The sequence below is a fragment of the Corvus moneduloides genome, chromosome 3 (assembly GCF_009650955.1).
Source record: "Corvus moneduloides isolate bCorMon1 chromosome 3, bCorMon1.pri, whole genome shotgun sequence".
NCBI lineage: Eukaryota > Metazoa > Chordata > Aves > Passeriformes > Corvidae > Corvus > Corvus moneduloides.
Genome location: NC_045478.1, coordinates 42561286 through 42586110, shown reverse-complemented (window position 1 = coordinate 42586110; position 24825 = coordinate 42561286). Strand labels below are relative to the sequence as shown.

Genomic DNA, 24825 nt, shown 5'->3' with positions numbered 1-24825 from the left:
TTTACAGTGGCACTAAAACAGGGACAGTGAAAATACGTCTAATGGAAAATGAGCCTGAAATAGTAGGCTACCATATATATCCTCCCTAAAAACAAACTGGAAAGAGGAGAGCATACTCTGCAACATATACATTGTGCATCATCTCAGGGACTTTTTGGGGGCCTCTTCCTGACATTTTTTTTTTTGGGAGGAGCAAGTAGAGAAAGGTAAAAGCAGTTTGGGGTTTACTTAGTTGTCTGATAAGCTGAAGGTACTGTCTATTCCCTCCTCTTTTTCACAACCAGAAGGCCCTGTTTATCTCTAATCGGGGTTAATTAAAGCCTTAGGGCAATACTGAGCCCCTGCCAATGGCTGTAAGGTACAGACATAATCAAGGCTGCACCCCTCACTGTAGGGAAGGGGGAGGTAACCGTGGGCTTCTCATAGGCTCTGATAATGCAGATGTGCTAATGCTCCTGAAAATACAGGAGTGAACTTATTTTTGGTTAGATAGTTCATTCATTAATTTCTGGCTGTTACCAAAGAGTTGTGGGAAGTGTCTGGTTTAATGTGTGTGCTTGGAAATCCATGTTAAGAGGCAGAAAGCTTCTGGTTCTGTCTGTGGTAATGCAGGGGCTGCACAGGCAGCCACAGCAGCCATTGTGCGCACAGCAGGAACATCCTGCTGCCAGGGATGTGTCATCCTTTACTGAGGGGCAGGAGAAGGGAAGAACAGGCAAGTACAGATGTGCTTGCCAGGACAGTGAAGTTTCCTTCTACTGCTTTTTGCAGTCTTGTTTTCCTTACAAAAAGTCAACCACAAGAATAAAACCAAATATTTTCATTGATATTCTTCTGTTTTCCTGGACAGGAATATATTGATTAGCTACTGGAGATGTACCTTTGGAAATACTTAAGTAAGTGTTCCACATATGACTATTAAAAATATTTTAGAGCTGCTAAAGATTTGATCCCAGGGAATTCCTCTGATTCATACCACACCTATTTATATTTAAGGATATTCTACAACAGTCTGAATTGGTGAAGAAAAACTGTGTGTATTTGTCCAGTGTGTTACATTTATGTGGAATTTCGTATTAGGTGTGAAGATGACATCAGAAAGAGTTATGTACTGTGATCAGCTCTTAAATAATAATTAACTATAACACAACCATGATCATCCAAACATCGTAGGGAGAGTGAATATATTCAGGCAATCAAAGGATTTTACAATGTGATTATTAGGCATTGGGGAGATGTGGCCCTGTTTAGGGTAACAGGGAGCTGTGGTTAATTGATGCTAGGATAATCAGATTTTTTCTGTTTTATTGTTCTGGGACCCTAGGCTTTCCAAGAATATGTGTGCATGCACATAGAAGAAAAAGAAACCCCAAGCATATGAAATTTTAAGCCTAAAAGTGTATCTTGAAGTTAGGCTTACGTTACCTTGCCTTGCTGTACTGAATTACTGCTATGATTATAAGTGTTCAGAAATAATTTATATTGTCTGTAAATCATCCCCATTTTACATCACAGTGAAAATTCAATACATCTTGATTCCGAGTAGTTTGTAAAGATATCTATTTTCTTAAGACATGAAAAATGGCTAGCTTTTTCCAAGTCAAACTCAAAAATTGAAGGTGTTTTTTCTTGCAGCCAAGAAATTTTTGTTGTTTTCTTTCTTGAAAGAAGACCTTTGATATGTGTACAGTCTGAATGTTATGACAGAAAATACAGTGGATGCAGTCCCCCTTGAGCTTCATTGTCTTCTCCAAATTTAGAATGTGAGATGAGGAAATGGCATCAAGTTGCACCAGGGAAGGTTTTGATTGGATATTAGGAAAAATTTCTTCAGGGAAAGGGTTGTCAAGCACTGGAACAGGCTGGCCAGGAGGTATTGGAAAAAGGAGATGTTGCACTTTGAGACATGGTTTAGTGGTGGACTTGGCAGTGCTGGGTTAATGTTTGGACTTGATCATCTTTAGAGTCTTTTCAACCTAAAGGATTCTGTGAGGATGGAAAGCAGAATTTAATTTCATTAAAGTTCGTTATGGAAGGGTTTCCAGTGCATTGCTGTGATACTGAACCTCTGGAATTCTAATAGCTCAACCTATCCTCTGGAAGATTTGAAGATTAAGTGTAGCATTGCTACTGTCTCTTACTGAAAGTTTGTCTCTTGCTCCTTTTTCTTTCCTGTTCTCTCTTTGTCCTGCTCTTTCTTGAAACAGAGTAATTTCTGAGAACTCTTCAGCAATCTTATCTCCATGTAAATTAATACTGTAAATTGTGCTGCTAGTGAGGGTGGAGGGGAGTAGTAAGAGTGGGTGGGGGGAGAGAAGAATTAAAATCATTCCAATAAATGGTTTAATTTATGCCTCAGCAGTTAAGCATGCTCCTGGTTAACAGAAATACCCTTCAGCTACACAGGATTTGGGAGGGTTGGAGGGCACTCATTTGCACATAAATAGCCATTAACTGATAAATTCCCAGAGGTCTCCTGTTGCATGCTAGTGGTTCTGACCTACTTAGCTAGCTTAAATTTGTTTTACAGAATTATTATAATTCCATCCTTGGTACTTAAACTTTGTGATTAATGCATGCCTCACAATACAATTAAAGTATAATTACACAGTTTTACAGTTTGCTATCATGGTGTTATTATTATTACAAAGACCTGGATTTTGCAAATATTAGAAGAATTAGGGTTCTGATACCCATCACTTTGCTGTTATTAAGTGATTATGTTAAATGGGACCCCTTTATGTCTGAAGAATGAAGTGGAGAGAGGGGAATCATTAACTAGCACATCAGATGGTTTCTAAGTGATTGAGGAAGAGATGTGTGGTGAGTTTTTTACACATCTATACATGATAGGTGCAAATACCTTTTGTTCATCTTTGCCAGCTGCCTCTGACATATTCTAGCACATCTGTGCTGTAGTGTTTGAAAAAGTTTCATCCTAAACATCTCCTCACTGTAATCAGTTAAAATCATTTGCATGTGTTAAAACTTCGATTTTATTGTACTTCATTGATACTTTTTATTACATGGACTTTTTTATTACTCTAATAAAAACATGAGCAGCCAGATACAGATATTCAGTAGATCTGTGTGGTGTAGGGTAGGGTGTGACTGCAAAGATGATACAGACCTTTCTCTTGTGCTCTGTAAACTCGGAGCAGTTCTCTGTGAGGGATCTTCCTGACTTCTCAGTTTGTGCATGATTGTACTGCATATTTATACTGGCTGCAGATAACAGTAAGTCACAAACACTGCTATTTTTACCTTAACTCTAAGGGTTACCTGGCCTTCCCTATTTTGCAGACCAAACTTAGTTCTCTGGCTACTACTTATTCCTCAAGGAATGATCCAAGAATCAGTAATGTTACTTGTATATGACCTAAAAAAAATTGGTGCTGTAGTGCATAATTCTTATTACATCCTTTTTCTTTTTTTTCCCCAATGTAGCTGTATCAGAAAACTTTACATTAATGGCTAATATAATTAGCAACTAAAAGGACTGAAAAATATTTTTAATAATATTTTCCTTATTCCAATGTAAGTAACAAATCTAATTTTACTTATCTGTGAATATGTGCTGTATTGCAGAGTTCACTGGTGGGAAATAGATCAGTTGATGCATTTTCTGAGTTACACTTTCTGTTCTTCTAAAGCTCTAAGGTTATACTATAACATTTTTTATCTATAATTGCAACTGGAGTGAAAACGCCAAATGTGGTATAGAAATCGAATGTTGCACCCTCTAGTCTTATTTGATCCAATGCCTTGGTTTTCATTTTTGCTTAGTTTAAAAAGACTTGTTGCTTATGTGGTTTTCTGGTTTTCCTAAGTTGTGCTCTTCATTTCTTCAACAATGAAAATATTTCTTCTTTTTAATTCCAGAAAACAAAAAGAGTAAAAGGCAAATAGAAATCTTTTTCTTAGAATTACTCCTTTAGCATCTGGTTTTTTTTTTTTGTCTGTATTTATGCTGCTACAATGATACAATCTCTACTTTTGCTGTTATCATTTGAGCTCAGAAAACATTGGTCATCATTACTGGTGCATGGAAGCATTCAAACAGGTAGCCAGTAATTATGCTTGGAAGAATGTGCTATATTTCAAGGCTTCCTACTTGACTATTCGGGAATTGGTTTTATTTCTAGTCTTTAAAAAAAATACTGCATTGAAGTGATTTAAATCATTTTCATGTGGCACTGCAAAAATGCAAAAGCACATTATCAGAGAAGGAAATGGTCAGCAATAAGAGCTGTTTTGCAAAGTTGGCTTGCAACAGCTACCACACTATGTGGGGAAAACAGTTATCCTGTAATAATAAGACTAATGAATTCAGAAATCCATTGATTGAACTGGCTCTGGGTAGATTATGTGCAGGCTTGCTTCAAGGAGAGGAATTTATGAAATGTTTGCCGCATCCAGCAAGCACTGCTGCTATTATACAGCTGCCTCCTCAGTGGTTTGCTTTGATCCTGTGGAATGAAAGGACAGGAGGATCAGCTCAGGTCTAAATGAGATTACAGCTGGTTCGGCAGCTTATCTGGTCTAATGCCAACTAGTGTGGCTTTGCACGTCCTAAGGGGTTTACAACAGAAACTGTTTATTGAGTATCATCGGTTTACTCAACACAAGCAGGCTAATCCTTCCCAGCCTCAGCATGTTGTAGGATTGTGTATGAGCCAAACCAAAAGCTGGTGCAGCCAGGGCCTCCAGAGCCCTTTGTCTCGCTTCATATTGATTTTTTTACCTGTGTTAAAGACAGTAAAAAATAAAACCAATAACCGGCCCTATTGTGAGCAAAAGGTTAATCTGACCTAAAAATCTTACAAAAGCATCTTTTAACCCTAGAAGGGATGGTAGCCTTTCTCTGACTTTTCACTCAAGGGATTTTCTAGTTTAGGGTTTTGAAGAGCAAAATAGGGAAAAGAGCTTCAATATTTAACTCTGTGTGTCTTGAAGTTGTCTCTGAATTCTTTCGGCTGCTGCATAGAAAACTTTAAGCAGTTATTTGTAACATTATTATAACAATGTGTTGTCTATCTGTGGTAGGTGATGCTGCATGGCAAGGACACAGCATGCTGAACATAGGCAGAGTAGTAGGAACTGGTAGGTGTCCCAGGGCTCATGCTGCTTTTTCACTATAGTGGTTTTTATGTAAAAAACATCAGAAAACACCTTTATCAGCTACTTTCTCAATGAAAAAGCAAATATTGCAAACTAGGCAAGTGCATCTTAAGAAATTAAGAAAAGTAACAAACAAGCACAGAAAATCAGAATATTTTTAAAAAATTATGTGCTGCAAGTTTTTAAACAACATCCCTTTCTGTTTTGATATGAAGTACAATGCAATATTTCATACAATCATATTTTATTGAGAGTATTTTCTATCTGAGGTGAGTTTTTTGGAAGGCATTATAGCGTGTGTCAGATTATTATAAATCAAATGTTTTTTATAGTATAGAAAAATACTAGATTAATCTTTAGGAAGCCTTGCAGAGTAGTAGCAATATATTTACACTGAAAAGAAATATGATAAGTTATCAAATTTACATTGTTGGAATTATTATTAAATACTTTTCTGTATATTGTGCATATTATTGGGAGTAATTAAATTGGTTTTGCCATGATGCAGGGAAGAGAATTTGTTGGCACACCTATCTGTCATCAACTGCATGTGATAGACTTTAACTGGAAACTGTTTGAAGGCTGTTGATTGCTATGTAAAAAAAAAAAAGGTAACAGTAACTTGAGGAATTATGAATGGCTGTTTTCTGTTTACTTCACCTAATTGGAATGAATGTCTATTTAAGCTATATGTAAGCAAAGACATTACCATGGACACCATGGAAGCATTAGGAGTGTTTTGTGGCAAAATTGCAAAAAAATGTGTAAGATAAATGTGAGCTTTACTAATACTTAAACCTAATGGACAAGATGTGTATAAGTTTAAAATGCAGTAATTGTTCGTTTACTTGTATTCTATCAAATCTGGTCTTAAATGATGGATTGCTCTCGTGTAGTATTACACTTCAACATGTTTGAAGATAAAAACTATTGTCGATGATTGCTTAAAGTCTGTTTGTTCGATCATCTGAACAGTGCAAATCAAAGCATTTTGTCAGACTGTGAGAAGTTTTGCCTGGATAATGCTTCCTACACACACAGGTTGCCAGATAAATTATGTGCAGTTTCACAGCGTAGCTGGTGCTGGAAGTTAAATGGATGCCCAGTGGTAGAACCTGTAAAACATTTTCCTGTTAACACTACCAGGCAGAATTGACATTGTTGATGGTACCTTTGATCTAATAAACTATCAGTTCTAACAGTGATTTTTACTGTGTTTCAGAGGGGATGATGATATAAGTTTAGCAAGCCTGCCATTCTTTCTGGATGACAGAAGATTAGCTCTCCTGTCTGTATTACCCTGTGTTGGGAACAATGTTAGTAGGGGATGTTTTGTACCCAAAGTAATCACTTCCACTAAAAAGATATGTTACACAAACAGCATCCTTTCCTGCAACAGATACTCCATAAAGAACAAAATTGATTTTGCAGGAAGGAAATGAAATGCTTTGTTTGGAATTTGGAAACAAGTTATCTCATTATCTTGAGTACAAGTTTGCCTGCCTTCCAAAGTCTGTTTTCTCTTTTGAGAGGAAGATTTTCCTTAGCCACTTACAGTATATGACTCCCAGCAGCTTCCTAGAGAGTATCCCTATGCATATAGGTTTTGGTTTTCTGCAAAGACAGCTGGAGGAGCTGGAGCAAGAGAGTTTCATTTTAGGAAAGAAAAACTTCATTTGAACTACAGTTCCTCTCCCTGTTACAGTCTTGTTTTAAATTAGGAGTATTTTTGAAGTATTTTTCAGGCTTCCTGCCTGAAAAATGAGTTGCATGATACTAACAACAGTGTTACATGTGTAATGGCAAGACAGGTCTGTTACTGGAAATGATTTCAGAATGTCTGAAGAGATAACTGTGGGTAGTAGTACTTCTGGTTGGTTTGTTTTCAGTATTTGGAGTTTAATATTTAATATTTTGATATTCTCCTGAGGACTTTGTGCAGTTATCCTCAGAGTCCATTTCACATCTCATGCTCCCATCAGAAACTTTTAACTGAGGTGGCACCCACTCAGCATTTGAATTTCTGCAGCCAGAATAACAATTTTACCAGTTTGTCTCTGCTGCTTGCTACTTGAGCCTGGGTGAGGACAGGCTCAATGAGAGAAACTGCATTTCTAAAGCTGTGCTAGATAATGGAAGATATTTGAGATGTGGTGAAGTTGACCTCAGTGAATGTTTCACGCAATATGTTGAACTTTGGATTTTATTTTTTAAAATTTTTTTAATAGCATGGCTAAGAAGAATTTTAATGATCTTTGCATAGCCATGAACTTGCCATCACATTTCTTAGATTGTAAGCTCTTCCAAAATGACCTGTATTCTTTTGATATATTTCAATGAAACACTGTGAGCTTAAAGAGAGATCCACTTTAGTACAGTATGTGGGTGTCTCTTCCCCAGTGTGGGGAGTCCATCGGCACTGGGAGTCTGATTAACTACTGGGGTCTGAATTGTAAGAAATTATCTGTTTAAGGTCAACCTTTAAGCTTTAATTTTTATTTCAGCTATCTGTACTGTGTAAGAAATTCCTTTAAAAAGTGTAAACAATAGTTTACAAAAGAGGTGAACCTCTCCCATCATTATAATTCTCTGTCTGCTGCTGTTATCCTGATCTCAGAGTCCCACAGAAGAGCTAAAGGCAGGATTTTGGAAATTACTATATCTAAAACTGAATTTCATTGCTGGCCTTTCAGAACCATTACTTGGCATTCCAGTCACACTACATAGTTATTATTTCTCTCTTTTTTTTTTTTTTTTTTTTTTTTTTGAGAAAAAAGACAGTAAGGAATTGGTAAAAAAGACTTAGCTTGTAAAAATTCAGAAAATTTATTGTATCTGAGTCTGGGCTATTGTGTAGCTATAGGCAGCTACATTTCATTGCCCTCCTGGTGTTCTACAAGAATATGATTCAAATAAATTATGTTGTATAAGTAAGCAGCATATTGGGTTCCCAGTAAAAGAAAAACATTGAAATACCGATTTAAGTTGAGCAGAGGATGAACAAGATGATTAGGGGTCAGGAGCAAATGCTCTTACAAGGAGACACAAAAAGCTGAGTTTTTCATCCTTAGGAAAAGGGGGTTTGGATAGGAGGTGGTGGGTGGAAGGCAATTTATTGATTTGTAAAGCAGTCTTATTGGGGGAGAGGTTATAGATAAGATGGACTCAGACTTGTCACAGATGTGTATGGTTGTAGGAATCAATGGACTGAGATTGTGAGGAAGGAAGCTTTTATTAGAAATAAGGATAAAATTTTCACAAGATAAATATTGGAACAAATTTCTAAGACAGGTTGTAGAATTTCTCTCCTTATTTTATTGAAGATTGGCATTGCTTTGAGCCAAGGGTTGCACCTCCAGGGGTCTCTTCCAATTTAGGTTTTTTTCTATGACTTTAACTTCTATTAAAAAATGCACAAAACAAAACCAACACTTCCCGCCCACCTGCAAAAATAAAAAAAAGCAAACAAGTGCAAACAACTGACAAAAGACAAATGGAAATCCTGTTTAACACATAATGACTAGAGTATGATGAATTTTAGAAGTTCTGCTCAAACAGAAGAGTTTTATGAAAGATACCTATTTGTAATCTGCAGTTTCTCTGTTTATTAAGTAACATGACTTTTAAAAACACTTGTTTTTCACTTCAGTATTTTGATTTCTCAGATAATCTGGCATTCTGATTCTCACTATAAATTATATTCACATATGAGTCATTTTTTAATGATGTGGAAGGTTTCCATATTCCTCCATCGCGGATTTCAGCAAGAAATATGCCCTTGCCACCAAAAATCCTGATGACATCCTGTGCTGCAGTAGGCAGAGCTGGTTCAGGGTGGGAATCCTTCCCCTCTGTTTATTGTGAGGCCACATCTGGGAATGCTGTGTCCAGTTCTGGGCTACTCAGTACAAGAGAGACATGGACATATTGAAGAGGGTCCAGTGAAGGGCTACAAAGATGATTTTGGGACTGGAGCATCTCTTTTGTGAGGAAAGGCTGAGAGAGCCAGGACTGTTCAGCCTAGACTGGAGAAGGGGGATTTTATCAATAAATAGAACTATCTGAGGAGAGGGGGGCATGAAGAGGACAGAACCAGGCTGTTATTGGTGCCCAGTGCCAAGACCAGAGGCACAGGTGAGTCCCTCTGAACATCAACAAATGCTTTTATTTTCACTGTGAGGGTGACTGAGCACTGGTACAGGTCGTTTAGGGACATTGTGGAGTCTCCATACTTGGAACTATTCAGAAGCCTTCTGGACGTGGTCACAGGCAGTCAGCTTTTGCAAGCAAGGAGTTCACTCAGGAGGTCTTGATGGGGATGGGTGGATTTTTCTTTTGATTATTTTGAAGGAAGATACTCTTTAACAGGGAGCAAATGGTGCTAAACTTATTAGCTGTGACTCTCAAGTCTTTGGTTGTAACTGTTCTGCTCTGATGGCAAGAAGGAGGAATCATGGTACCAGCAGTGATGTGTTGTTTTCATCTAAATACCTAACAGCTAATACTGTCTGTCCCTATGTGGCAGATATTAGCATTTATGTTCCTAATAAACTCTGAACTTGAATAAATATAACCCGAAGTGATCTGGGCTCCCTGTTCTTTCAAATATAAAATAGTTTGGAAAAGAAATGTAATCTCCTGTTAAAAAAAAAAAAAAGTACTTATGTCCCTTGTAACTTAAAGTTACAGAAATGTAATTACGGTTTCTCAGTTCTCTAAGAAATTTTTTTTTAAAAAGATGACCAGTGTTTTTTTAAACAAACAAATTAACAAAAGCTTCAAAACCAAAGGCCAAAGTGTCTCATGGGCAGGGCAGAACACAGAACTTCCAATGATTTCTGTAAGCCTCCTCCTTCCCATCAGTGGTGAATGAGTCTGTTTTGTGTTTTCCTTTTAAACTCTAATTTTGTGAGGTGACAGGGAATTTATTGGGGAATTTTGTCTTAATTTGACCAAAACTAATTGTAATACTGCAAAATATTTCTATTCAAAATAAGGCTTTTAAAAATTGAAATGCAGCTATTAAAAGTTCTGTCAAATGGCAATGACTTATAAATATTAAAGTTGGTTTAGGTGGGGATTTTTGCATATGTGAACTAAAAATGGGGAATACAACAGCCTAGGATAGTATCAATTTCAATGCGGCTTGTTAACTTTTTTTATTTTCTCTTTGTTCTTTGAGTGGATTCAAAAATTCTGAATCTGACCTATACTGAAAGTCTGCTCAGGGAAACTAAATGTCTTTTTATCTCTTTACTTCTTGTGTTGTTTCTTCAAAAGAACTGAGCAGGGACCCATTCAAAGCAGCAAGATGACTCCCAGTGCCTTGAATAGTGCAGAATCTGTGCAGAATCTAGGAGAGACTGCTTGGCTGAAATCTGTGAATGGCTGGGCCCTTATGCTGAGATGAGTACCTGGACACTCTCTCTCCTAGGACTTCAGATTTTGGGACAGCAAAGGGTTGGTTTGTGGGTTTGTGTGTTCCAGTTTGTATTTTGCATTACAGGCACAAAGGAAACTGCAATCTTAGCATATGCCTACACAGTACAGGGCAGAAGCTAACTTGGCTGAACACCAGTGAAGGTAATGAAGGAAAATTGCAGTTGGGCTCAAATCAGCTGTCTGTTTTTCCCAACAGTATTCCACAAACTGAAATTTGAACTAGTTGCACTGAATTCACACAGGTTGTGTTGTCTTTGCTGCTCTTGCAACCTTATCTTTTCTAAATGTGATTAGCAAAAGAAAACAGCTCTCTAAAACAAATTTTGTAGGGTGGCTATGGAAGATGTAATATTCCCCCACAGCAGACCTAGACAAAAAAGCAAGCTCGAGCTCTGTTGCTTGCATTTAATTTATGGTCATAACAACTTGTCTTTTCAGTGATGCAGTTAAACCCACTGAGAAGGGTTAAGGAGAAAGTGCTAAGTAATATTCTGCAGCTTTGAAAGCTTGGCTTTTCTGTACCTTGGTGTTTTAGGGTTGTGTGTCTGTTCTTGTTAATATCTTTACTTTGTCTTTGAGAATAGTAAGGATGTTGGGGATTTCTTGTTCTCCCCATGTATTTTATAAGTATTACTGAGCGCACACAACATGCTGTCACAGTGAATGCAGGGTTCTCTATTACTGTGCTTAGCTGTAGAGAGGATTATATTAAACTCTGTAACCTTGCTGGAGCACCTTTGTACATTGCTGCTATATTGATAATCTTCACATGATTCAGTTGCAGTTGAAAATATCTTATTCGCAGCATTAACACTTTCAATCCCAGTGAAGATTAGAATCTTTGATATCAGGAGATGAGCCCCTCGATGGGCAGATAATTTTTCTAATTTTTTAAAATTTATTTATTAGTGTGGTTCTTGCAATGGTTGCCTTGGACATTTCTTCACTTAGACATATACAGGGAATACTCCTCAAGCCTAGCCATTCAAAAATGGGTAAAATAATTTATTGATGAATGAATTAGTGGTTAAGTATGGGGCTATTATGCTGTTTGATTGTCTACGAAATAGTGAATACTTTTGGAAAATACTTGTGTTCTAAAATAGATACACAAGAACATTTTGGAGTAATTAAGAGGAACATTCCCTAGTGTTCCCCATCCGCAAGTTATCTATGAATCAGTGGATTGAAGCAGCAACGTAAGATGTGTTGACATTTTCTATCTGTCATTAATGCAGACCTAGTAACAAACAGCTTTCCTCTAAAATCTGATGTTAAATGCATAGAAAAATCATTGGAACTTATTGCCCTGTCTTCAATATTGCACATTATAAAATCAGAATTTTGGTGACATTTGCACTGCGTGTCTTTAAAGTAAAGGGAATCCAGTCACTAGAAAAGAATTCCAAGTTTGATTTCCTTTTCTTTGTCCATGATTATATTATATGCTAGTTCTTTTCCAAATCCTTGCTGTTTCTTGTAATTTAGTAGGAATTGTTTCAGGTAGACTGCTGACCCATTTCTCCATATATGTAAGACTTTCATCAAGCAATCAGTGGGAAGTTCTTGCAAGTGTTTGTATGGGACTATTCATTTGGGTCTCATGATTATGTCATCTGGTTGGCCTGCATCATGGCAAGTCTCACTGAGAATCTGCATGAGAGTCAGAAGGACAGGACAGGCTGTTCATAGCATCTTCCAGGTCTCTCTTCTGTTGTAAGTGCATGGGGTAAAGGTCACTGCAGGAATAATGTGGAACAAGAAGTGGTGTAATATAGTAGGGAGAACTGGCTCTGCTTGACACTTCATTTGTGTGTTTTATTTTTTTTCTTTCTTAGTTAAACTCTACAGCATTTTCTGTGTGTGTGCCCATTTTCCTCTTTAAAGGATATCCACATTTCTTCCTGCAATTTCATGAGTTTTAAAATAACCTCTTTTTTTATTCTTTTGTCTCTGCCAAGTCTGTAGGTGATATCTTGGGAACTTTTACTACCCTTCAGTAGAAGGGCAGGAATATTCAGGCTAGTACCACTTTGGCCTTTGTGTAACTTCTGCTATCCAGTAGAAAAAAAGTAAAGGAGTGTATGTGAATTACGCCTAGATTTTGAGTCTTTTTCACACCAATGTGCTGTTTCCTTCTAAAAGTCCAGAAGGTGAATTCCCAAAGACTATTTAAAGTTTCAAGGCTTAGCTGTGTTCAGAATGCTGCAGCTTGACAAACTAACATCCCTTACTCTGAATGCTTGGTTTGAAAACTTTGAAGAGGATTAGGTCATGGCTGCTTTTGCCAGTTTTAGTGATTCCTTGATGGGGAAAATCATTTCATCAGTGAGAACTTTGCTGATTATATATCATAGCACATTATTGTTTCCATATTGCTGTGGAAAAAATGGTTGTCTTAAAAGCCTGAGACTTTCAGTTCAATTTTATTCTGCGGTACATACTGTTTGCTCTGTTACATTCAAATCTAAATAATTTAGTGATGGACATAAATCTAGCAAATTCCTCTGTATTAGTTTCAGACAAAGAGCCCCATTTCTTGAATTGTATTTCTCTAAAGAACAAGCAGTTAAGCTGTGTATTAAAAAGTATAGGAACTTGGACTTAAAAGTGAATAGTGTATGTTTGCCATTTTTGCGTATTATGGGATCGGTTGCAATGGTTATGTTTGGGGGGGGGTATTTGCTTTGTTTTGTTTTTAATATAACTTTGAAGTTGGAAAACTATATACACTAGTCTTGATTTACTTTTAATTTTATATCAAAATGTAATGTAATCCATTACTTTCAGTTGTGCAGTTGATAGACTGATTCGCAAAAGATGCATGAAACAAACAAAAAACATTCAACAAAAACTGTAAAAAAAATTACTTATGAAAATATTAAAAAAATCATAAGCACTAGATTCCCTATCTGTCTGTATAATTCTTTAATTACTACATCTTGCATCATCTGTTTTAACACCCTCTCAGGTAATGTGAAGAAAATACTACTGCCATACTGCACTATAATGTTGAAAGGGATCTGACACATTTTCTGCTCTCTTCCCTGTGTTTTAGTGAATCAAGCAATGTCTGAGAAATTAAATTTGGCCCTAGTCTCCAGATCACTGGAAGGAAAAAAGTAGTGGTTTAAAGTGGTTAACTTCTTAAAATGTTTATATCTTCAAAGAACTTTATAGTTTCCTGAATAGGTTTAGTTATGAGTAAGTATCATTTTGTTTAAGGCATTTTCTGTTGATATTATTTAACTTGGGAAGGTGACCCTGCGCTAAATTGCAATGTGTAATTTGAATGCCCATGGGCTGCCCTTCATCGGTTTGATTGGAAGAGATTATCTGGATTTCTAATATACTTTAATTACTCTGCTTATATAAATTGTCACATTAGAATCTTCTTAACTGTTGAGTCTGTTCTGTCAATGATTCACTAACGACAGGAATATCCTAGGCTCTTCCACTGAGACTTGAAGATTTATACCACCAATGAAAGGACTGGAATGGCTCCATTTAAACCTACTGTATCTTCAGTAGGAAAGAGTATGTGATCTGCTTCTACCCAGGCAGTGATTGATGTGTGATAAATTGAAAGGATCTGTAGCCTTTTTTATTTTGGTAAAAGGTGTTTTTTTCGATTAAGGCAACACAATGCAAAATATGTTTTAAGATGTTTGGAGGTAATGTATTCCTGATGTTCATGTGGCAAAAAACCAAACAAACACAGGGTAGGATTTTCAGGTGGAGGAAGGTAGAGTATCTTTTAGCAATGTTAGCTACAGTTTTACAGAGAAGCTGTTGTAACTGAAATCATAGAATGGATCAGGTTGGAAGGGACCACAGTGGGATCATCTGGTCCAACCTCCCTGCTCAAGCAGGATCATCCTAGAGCCTATGGCCCAGGACTGTGTGCAGGGAGTTCTTGAATATCTCAAGTGAAGGAGACACCACAATCTCTCTGGGCAACCTGATCCAGTGCTCGGTCACTAGTACAACAAGGAAGTTCTTCCTTATATTCAGGTGGAACTTCGTGTGCATCAGTTTCTTTCTACAGTGTTGTGGTGATGTTGGCTTCTTTGACCTTTTATTCCTGGGTATCTCTCTGCCTGACAGCTCTGTTCAGATGAGCTTAAAGGTTACCAGCACTTGGAAGAATCCTGCTCTCAAATGGTGTAGGGGTCTTCCAAGATGTAATGGTCTGATGACCTACAGTAACAGGTCCAGCTCACCAGCAGCTCATTTGACACATGCAGCATATGTGTCTTGTACAACAAACCGCTCTTGCCTTCTCTCTGGGATTTTGTTTCCTGTTAACCTACAGAAAATAGAAAGGATTGAATCCAGCGTGTGTCTAGTGGGCCCAGAGATATCTAATTTAGAGTCATGAAAACAGAAATCTGTGTGTTCAGAACCACTGCTGAAGATGTGTGCCTAAGTGCCTTGGGGTTTGGTTTTGTTTTGTTGTTTGTCATTTAAATCACAGGCAGCAGCTGGAATGATTAAATATCTGCTCCCTAGTGGTTAGTATGTAATATTGGGAGAGAAGAATGTCATGGGCTCCATTCCTTGTTCTGGATTTCACATTTTTATCCAGTACCTGAGTTAATGTAGAACCCACAATCAAGAGGAGAGCCTGAGCCCCAAAATAGTATCAAAAGTGGACACAGGTGCCCTTCACCCTGATGCTGTGATTCATTGGTTGTTACATTAAAAAAAGTGTATTCTGTGTTTGAAAATGCAAGTAGCTACTGCTGCACCTTATGCAACCTGCTGCTTTTTTTTTTGTGTGGATTAGTCATGTTCAGATTTCTGGGCCCCAGTAGACAGAGACTGTGAGTCAGATGCTCAGCTCAAGGCTTTTGTGTAGATCAGTTGCAGACACCTAGGGAACTTTCTGGTCAAAAGAAGGTGATCTGACTAAGTGAGCAGTTTGGGAATTATTATTCAGGAGTCTGATACCTGTTTGTGCCCTGCTTTTTAACCATTACATCCTTGTATCTCCTTGGATCTCATCTAACATCTAAGACACATCACTTTCTGTATGCTTCATGTTGTGCCTGATGAAGGCATGTTGTAACACTGATATTAATGGTGTTGTACAAGTCTGCTATAAAGAACTTAAGCACCATGGGTGAATTTAAGCATTTGATAAAAGTCCTGCATATTAGAGTTCTGAGAAACATCCCTCTTCCCTTGGTAGCCCTCTCTACCCCATCACACAACTCAGTAATCATCATACACATTCATAACCAGGCATGTTGTTTGGACATCCTTTTTTGAGTAAACATTTAAACACATGGCTTATTGAAGCAAATTAAAATGAAGAGAGAACACTAAAACATCATTTAATAAATACTGAACTGATAGGGGCATGTTGATGTTTGATAATATTGTCATGATTTTTCCAGTTCTGCATATACACTCTGCTGTACAGCAGTACAGCTCTGTGGTGGTGCTACTGCTATTATTATGGCTTACACAGTGCTGACACTTACATTATAAACTGTGGGATCTTTTTCTGAGTGTTTCTTTTAATGGATGGGAAAATTTATTTTTGGTCTTAATTTTCTCGTCTTGCTTAGCTTTTTGAAATGTACTCTTTAATTCCACAAAGATGGGTGAAAATTCTGTGCACTTTGAGAGTTCCTACTGCAGTCATACCAGTCTCAATATACTGGGTGCTATATAAAGGGTTATAAAAAAGAAATTGTATCCCAGAGAGCTTAGAAACAGATGTAAAAGAAGGCTTGGATGTTTGAATCAGATTTGGGTAGAATTTAGTCACCTTCCTCCATGCATGTCTCACTGAAACAGACTGAATGTGGAAATGTCTGACAGTGTTTAGGTGACTCCGTTTTAAGCACCCAACTTTCCTAGGTACCAAAACGTGTGCCCAGAGGCATTAAGGCTGTTTTCATAGACCTTAGCTGTTTAGCATCCAGCTTAGGCACTTTGAGGCCATAAAGTAGATGTTCTAGCACTTAAAATTCTTGTAAGCATGCTATCAGTGCCCTTACTAAACATGCTGATAACGAGTTCCGTGCGGAGTTCTGCCACTCTGCGCACCTGCATTCATAACTGGGGCCAAGAGAAAGGAGGTTCACCTTTTCACACATTAGCTCAGATGGTCACAATCCTTTGCCAGTGACCAGAAAGCCAGGAGCCTTTACCATGAGATGCCTGAAACCCAAATCTGTGACTTGCCACCACTCTCTACGCTGCACCACCATGCAGCTAGTATGCCATTTCTGTGAATCCAGATCCATTTCTTTTGCATGAATCTGCATTTGTAAGAGAGGTAGGATCATACAGTTTGTTACTTGTATCTTGGCACAGTGCTATGATACTGCATTGAAAGTAGACTTGAACCTATATGCAACAATTTTGGTTTTGCCTTTGTGAGTGTCAGTACTACAGTTCAGACTGAAACTACCTTTTCTTTTTTAATGTTTTAAAAAATCCTGTATAAAAGTATTTGATTCACTCTAAAAGTGTGTTTTCCTTCACACTTTGAATATTTTATGGTATTATAAGTGGTTATAATTCAGACAAGTTACATGTATTTAGTGTTAACTGCATGTTTGAAGCACAGACGAAAATTAAATAAATGTCTAGGAACAAATTACTAAGTTGAACAGTGAGTTTGTCAACATGGGAATTGGTATCCATAGGGATCAATGAAATAAGTGCTATAGTTGCAATTTGCTATAACATGTAATTAAATGACATAATAGTCAACTAGTTGAATACTCGTATTGGATTTTCAAAGGAATATGGGGGGCACACGAGGACCTTTCTCAGCTTAATCTTGGATAGACTTAGTTACTGGAAATGTGTGTGGCTTCTGCTGAAACCTTGCTTGCAGTTCAGCATAAATAGTGGTTCTAGTGGTGTGACAGGAAGAAATCAGTACAGGTATTAAAGAAGTATTGGTGTTTTATGGCATTTGAAGAAAGTGAAATTGAATGAGTAGTTTTCAAGTAATTCTGCAATGCTGTTTGCTAAATACTGTTTGGTCACTAAAATCTGAGTCTACCGCTTGTCAGAGACTGGATGTTTCTTGACTTGAAACACCTTGGAATCCCGCTATCCGTGTCTGGTGGGAGGGGCAGGCTGGGCTTTGCTAAAGGTGAGGCAGTGCCCTGCTCCACCTCCAGCCCCCCCTCAAGCCCTGGTTGAGCTGTCAGTCATGGCATCATGTGGGGACCTGAGCAGAGGATCAATATGGGCCTGGAGCAAGGGCAGAGGAGGCCAGGAAGTTGACAAGAGGGCTGGAGCAGCGCCCCCACGAAGACAGGCTGAGCAAGTTGGGGCGGATCAGCCTGGAGAAGGGAAGGTTGCGTGGAGGCTTCATGGCAACCTTCCAGTATCTGAAGGGGCCTTCTGGGAAGCCAGAGAGGGACTCTGCATCAGGAACTGTAGTTATAGGATAAGGAGTAATGGGTACAAACTGAAAGAGGGGAAATTCAGGTTACACATTAGGAAGAAATTCTTTACTGTGAGGGTGGTGAGACACTGGCAAAGGTTGCCCAGAAAAATTGTGGATGCCCCACAGGTTTTCAAGACCAGGTTGGATGGGTCTTTGAGCAACCTGGTCTAGAAGGAGATGTTCCTGTCCATGGTAGGGGTGTGGGAAATAGGTCATCTTGAATGTCCCTGCCAAGCAAAACAATTCCATGATTCTATAAACTGTGTTGATAATGATATAAAAAGAGGGAGAATGTTTGGAAGGGAAATTTCCAAATTTAAATATTGTGCAAGTTCCATTGATTTGCAAAGGGCACAAAGCACTTACTACATCTCTTTGAATCTGGTTGTGATGGTGCTTTGCTTCCTTTCCCTTTGCCTGAGTTTTTCTGGAAATAACTGATGATTGTAGTTGAAATTCTATGCATCAAAACCATTTTACCATTTTAGAAATACTCATATATCTCTTCCCAATCTCCCTAGTTTTATCCAAGCATGTTGGTACTTCAGGTGGTGGTTTTTAATTATTTATTTGTTTCAACATCAAAAGGTCATTCAGGTCCTTCAAAAAGACTTTCTTGAGCTTAATCTTGGCTGTACTGGGCAGCTGAGATTTGTAGATGTTGGCTGGCCTGCCTTAGACTGGGAGTCGAGGAGCTGGGAATACTGTCTGTGAAGAAACCAGTATCTGTATTCATAGCCTGTGAGACCCTGAGGGTGGTAGCCCCTGGCAGTGCTGGTAGGAGAGAGGTCTTCTCTCATGTTGGAGAGTTCTGAACCCTTGTAGATCAAATTAAATGACATTGAATTAAGTCTGTATGCTAATATGCATCCAGTGCAGATTACAGACTAGTAGTGACTTCAAAGTTTCCCTTATATAGGCAGGCTGATGAATTTTGTGTTTTACTCTTCTAGCTTGACCTAAAGTTTGGCTCTGTTTTAGTAATGCAGGCTTGCAAGGGCATATTTTATGATTACTGTATCTACATCCAGATGAATGGCTGCAGTTCCTTACCCTAGGTGTAGGATATAGAAAATAATCCTGTATGCTACTATTATACCTACACATCCAGCACAATCCTCGTTCAAGTAGCACAAGCATTCCCTTCTTTAGTAAACCCAGGGTTTATATGATCTGATGGCAAAATGAAAAAAAACCCACATCTCTTTATACAAAAATAGGACATTCATTATTTAAAAGAAGTCAAAACCACACCAAGTTTTTACCAATGCAGTGAGGCAACTGGTGGTTCCAGAATTCTTAACAGAATGGAAAATTAAATGTATAAAGTTTTAGAAATGGAGTGATGTTTGATGGTATGCTTGTCTAGTGTTAGAAAAATGTAGAAACCTGAATAAAAAGTAAAATTGCATTTATTCATATTTTTGTAGAGTTAAAAAGTGTGCTTGTTGGTAGAAGTAGCTGGCTACATCAGCTTCAGGATATATTGATGCCCCATCGATTCCAAGCATTTACCTTATTGCAAGCATTTGTGTAGGTTACTATGAATAAACATAAATACTGATTTGTACGTGTTGCCCTTCCACTGACACGGAGATATATTACCTTACTTTGGAAGTCTGTACACCCTTCTACTTTGCATAGATGGCTAAAGGAGATGCAAGGCACCCGTCTTTGGAGAGGCAATTTAGAGGAGAGAAAAAGGTCTTTGTGCAATTTTACAGCGTAGTTTGGATGTAAGTAGGGCAGAATTTGGTCCCAGAAGTTTTAGTCTCTGCATTATGAGGCATCATGCTTTCCTCTCCTAACAAAATAGAACAGAAAAGCCCTTTGTTTTTACTGTTAAACTTTTTCATTTTGTAATAGGCAAAAATAATTTTTTAATTTGTCTTTAGCCTTGCTTTTACCTTTTCATCATTTGACCTCTAGACCTCACTATTTCTACACCCTTTTCTTTGTCCTTTTTTTAATAAGGGGATGCTCCCAAAGAAGTGCTGCATGACTTTTTATGCTAATCTTGCTTCTATTTCAGTTCATGTTGACTTGGAGAATATGCCTTGTAAATAGGAATACCAACTGACATACTGAATATAATCCTCAGTTTCTAAGCATTGATTGTTTTCACAGCATCCTTAAAGGGTAAGCTGTCTTACTATCCAAATATCATGGCTGGGAAACTGAGGCTAACAAAGGCTGTATGATTTATGTGAAGCCACAGAGGGAATAAGTGCTGGGTTTAGAATTCCTGGCTTCTGTTCCTGTGTTTGGACTCATGCTGTCTCTCAGAGAAATCCTTGATTCCTCCTAATGCTGCATACCTTTCCTTGTCTGTTAAATGTAGCCATTCGAAAAGTATCTGGTACTCAATTCTCTCTGTCTGTCCTATTGAAACTAATGAATGCCTGCAGGCAGGCATAAGGTATCGTTACCTTTGACAGCCAGTATGTTTTATGTTTTAAATTATGTGTTGGGCAGAATTTTTGGATACTAATTTGATATAATGAGATGCGCTTCTAATATCAACTGTAGTACAGGAAGGCCTTGCAGCCAGCCTACTCTTTATTTAAAATTATTCCATTTCAGATGTCCTAATGAGTGCTGTGAGTTGTGTAATTCTTTCATAATTTTCCCCCATTCCCAGAAGGGAACTAGGAGCTGGAGTTTTTTCTATTTTTGTTTTGGTTTATTTAAAATTAGGGTAAGCATAAAATAAAGATCTAGGGAAAGATTTTTGTGAAACAGTTGATATTGTGGGAATGGCAGTTAAGAAAAAAGCATTGTAGTCTAGAAATGTTAGTGTTAAGGCAATTCTCAATGCCTCTGCAGTTTGCCATTATCTTATAAATATCTTGACTCTGACTTTACAGTGCTGTTTATAGGATTTAATAAAGCAAATGTAATAATGCTGCCTGTGCTTTAATGCACAATCTCAATTGGGTTGACCAGAAGATAAATAGGAACAGGAATGATAGTGCGTTCCTACAGATTGTTTTTAATAAGCATGTTATTTAGTTGATCAGCCTGGTACTGTAATGCCTCCTATCCTGCTCTACCAGACAAATTTATTAATGTCCCCCCCCACCATTTCTCTGAGAACATTGATTCCCTGCAGACATATCTCTATTAAACCTCTAGAAAGTCGCAACTTCCAAATTAGATTAAGTAGCAGGAATGGTACTAGAAGAATCAAAGAAAATTGAGTGCATTATTGAATTCATGCCACATTGTCTGAGGAAGAGATGGGAGTTATGTATAGTGGTAACTTTTGTCTTTACTGTACTAACAAAGCTGTGGGCATTGCTGTCAAACCTAATTGTCTGCAGTGCATCAGGATAAAATGAATCTTTTATCTAAACTCCTACCTAGTGAGATTTTACAGGTGAGAAGTGGATTTCAGAAGGAAGCTTTACAATTGATCAAAATCATTTGCCATTATTTGCTGTACACAACTCTATCCTAAAAATCCTAGTGACAACAATTTTAAAGAAGCACCTGGCTTTGGATTGGAAGCAGACTTGCTTGTCATGCTAGCAGTTGCAAAATGCAGATATTCATTTTAAAGCTGCCAATTTCTCATTTTGATCTGACATATTAAAAAGCATATAATTAATGGTTGACATTAGTAATTAACATTAACTTTATGGTGCTTAATATGCCATCATTCATCCATCAAATAACTGGTATGCATAATGTCTTTGCATAAAGGTTTTAATTGCTCAAAATGATCCTTCAGTTCTCAGGCTCTGTGGTTTAAAGTAGTAGTAAATGCGTTTTAAAAAGATGTGAATTTTTCATTTATTGAACGTAAACATTGTTTTTGTTTCTCCCTAGGAGCGTGCACGAACGTGTAAGCCAGGGACTTCAGCTGGGAAACACAGCCCCAGACGCACAGATTCCATTAGTGGCTAAAGAGCACCACCTTGCTGTTGCCAGTGCTCTCTGGAGAAATTTCTTTCCCTACTTGAAGAGCCAGAGAATGTCACAGACACCGCCTTCCCCTCAGCTTGCTGATGCAGCTGCAGGTTAGCACTGACCCTCCCTGCAACCTGCTGGATTTGGTGCTATTCTCTGCATCACAAACTTTCAAGGAGTTTGTATTTTGGGATATTTCTCCTTCCATTGAGTGATTTACATATGTATAAATGCAAAAAGTGGAATCTGTGCTAAATGTTTTGACACAAAGAAATATTGTAGTGTTGAATTCTTTAATAGAATACAAACACATTGAGAACGCCAAAGGGGTTTGAAGCTATACAAGCCTGACTTCTTTTTCACTACTAGTCACAGATTATAATCAACATACAAGTTTTATACAATATAAATAAGAATACTGTTTATCACTATATCCAGAATTTACTTGGTTTTGTAGAAGTTTATTGGTGTTGAACTGTTCATAATGGCTGAGATTCAAACTAAATTTTTAAAAATATTTTTCATTTGAAGGCAATTTTTAAGAGGTTGCTTACTTGTGTGTTGCCTATTGCTAAACCCTTATATTCATGGTCATAAAACTATTTCATAATCCATTCTAATTATTTGTCTTGCTTTACACTGAAGGCTTTTAATCTTGAAGTACAACATTCCATATGTGTGTGAGCTCCACATGCAATGAGTCAGCTTGGCAGTGCATAGAAAGACACCCCAGTTTGATCTTTAACATCAGTAGCTAACACTGTATTGTGTAGTTACAATGAAATCTTGTATCCAGTCAACTAAAATTCAGAGGAGTGAAACATAAAATATTTTTTCCCATCATGATATGAATTAGATACAGTTACAAGCTCAGGAGTACTGAGTTGGTAGTAGAAAAGCTAAAAGATCCTTCGTTTGAAGCAGCTCTGTGGTAGTTAGGAGGCAGCATTAATGAAAGGGGCAGTGTGCAACAGTAGTGGTCTCACACCGCTGAAACGTGTGAGAAACAGCAATACAAATCAAAGGAGGAAGTTGTTAATGTCAAAACTTTCATTCATTTCCTACAGTGACATAGCTTTTTTATTTTATATTAGCACTGTGAAGTAGCAAGAGCAGCAAGCTATTATAAACTCCTCTGAGAAGGAGGGGAGTGCAGTTGTGACCTGCTTTGTAGAGATGTGTTAGGTAGCACTACAGAGATAGGCAAACCTTTCCCACGCTGCTTGAGCTTCTCGCCTTAAGGTTGCAGCCCAGAGGAGAGAGAGAGCAGCTGTCACAGCTCTCCTGCTCCCCCTGCCAGGCAAACAGCCTGGGCCTCACAGCACTGTTCTATCTCCCATTTCTCCCCAACTTCTGTTATGGCTGATGCTGCAGAAACGAGGTGACAATCTGGAAGAAGGCTGGCACAAATTGTTTCCTCAGCTAAGGCAGAGTGGGGACTCTGTATGACCTTCTTGTTTATTCTGAGGCACGTAAGGAAGTGGGAAGTCACTCATGGCTTAAGATAGTCTGTCCCTGTACTGTTAATGAAAACAATTTCATTGTTGTTTCTGAAAATTAGCCTTTCCTGTCTAATTCAAAGTCAGCTGATCAATGCACGCAGGTTTATATTTATTTTAATATTATGTTTAACTTGAATTGGAGAGTTTGGGAACTAATGAGCCCCTTTTTCATTGCCGTCCAATGAGGGCAGTTTTCCTGACGCATTTGGTGCTTCTCATTTCCTATAACCTAATAACTGCCCAGCATTTAAAATTACATTTAATTTCTGAGTTTTAATGCACTTGTCATTTGCAATATTAAGAATGCATTATATTTTTTTATTCTAGTAGTGTTGGATACTACAGATTCAACAGTAGACCTAACAGAAACATATTATGCTTCATTAACAAAATTCTGCACAAAGTACTGCCCCTGTTTCTAGATCTGCAGCTGTTGTTTGGTGATCCTTTTCAAGAGTAAATTCTTCTGTAGTGCTTTATTTATATGGTAACTTTTGATACAGGAAAGTCTTCTAAAAATAGAAAGGTACCAGCTTTTACTGAGTGAATTCTTTCCAGATACAGTTTTTCACTGTGAGAAGTGTGTAGAAACAACAAAACAAATAAATAAAACTCAACCCAGTAAAGCACAGTAATGCTTAAGTGTACAGGGCAAGATAGAGTGGATGGAAGTAAGAAAGTGAAGTCAAGAAGACAAAAAGGCAGGTTTTAAGACATGTTTTGTATTGCAGAGGGGGTAAAACTATGCCTTCAGGATTTATAAACTGTGGTTTTGTGAATCTATTTAAAATTGCATACGTTAGGATCCATTTTTCCTCCTTTGCTGCCTGTGTGTCTTGATGACTTACAAACTGCTTGGGATAGAGGCTACATTTTTAATGTGGGTACAAACACTCTGTTAGAACAGTTTCCCTGTTAATTGAGATTTCTGGTACTTCCAGACTGCACATTATTAATTGTAATAAATTTTCATTACTTTTTAGTGGAACCGGGATTATACTGAGAAATTATTAACATGGTGCCATGTTCTTCTCTCTCTAAAAACAGGTTTTACTCTCTTAGCTTTGGATATACCCAGCAAAGCCCTATCCGATCTCCAGCCACAGCCTGTTCTGTCAATGATGAGGCTGTTTGGATGGGATGACATGGTGTGGCCTCAGCTGGTGTCAAGATATCTAAGTCATCTAATTCAAAACAGGTGAAAAATTGCAACTGCTTGTTCTTCCAGTACCTTTTCATCCTTCATTAGACTTGAGGAAAATCTTGCTTCAGACTGTAATGTTTCATTAAAATGGTCCAGATTCTTTAGATCTTCTCAAAGAGGGTCAGCTAGTGTAGATTGCCCAGGACAATCCAGTCAAATTTTTATACACCTGAGAAATTTTATTTTCACTAAGTAAGCCTCTGTGAACCTAAGATGGATGG

The 24825-nt window shown here is 37.8% G+C and overlaps 1 protein-coding gene across 2 annotated transcripts in view; it reads left to right on the top strand.

Moving 5' to 3' along the window:
- The window catches only part of MMS22L (MMS22 like, DNA repair protein), a 90972-nt gene that overhangs the window by 43992 nt on the left and 22155 nt on the right, over positions 1-24825 (top strand). For both annotated transcript variants that reach the window (XM_032105110.1, XM_032105109.1), the window contains exons 15-16: positions 21818-22008; positions 24448-24598. In XM_032105110.1, coding sequence (XP_031961001.1) covers positions 21818-22008; positions 24448-24598 — 342 coding nt within the window. The remainder of the gene's footprint in view (positions 1-21817; positions 22009-24447; positions 24599-24825) is intronic.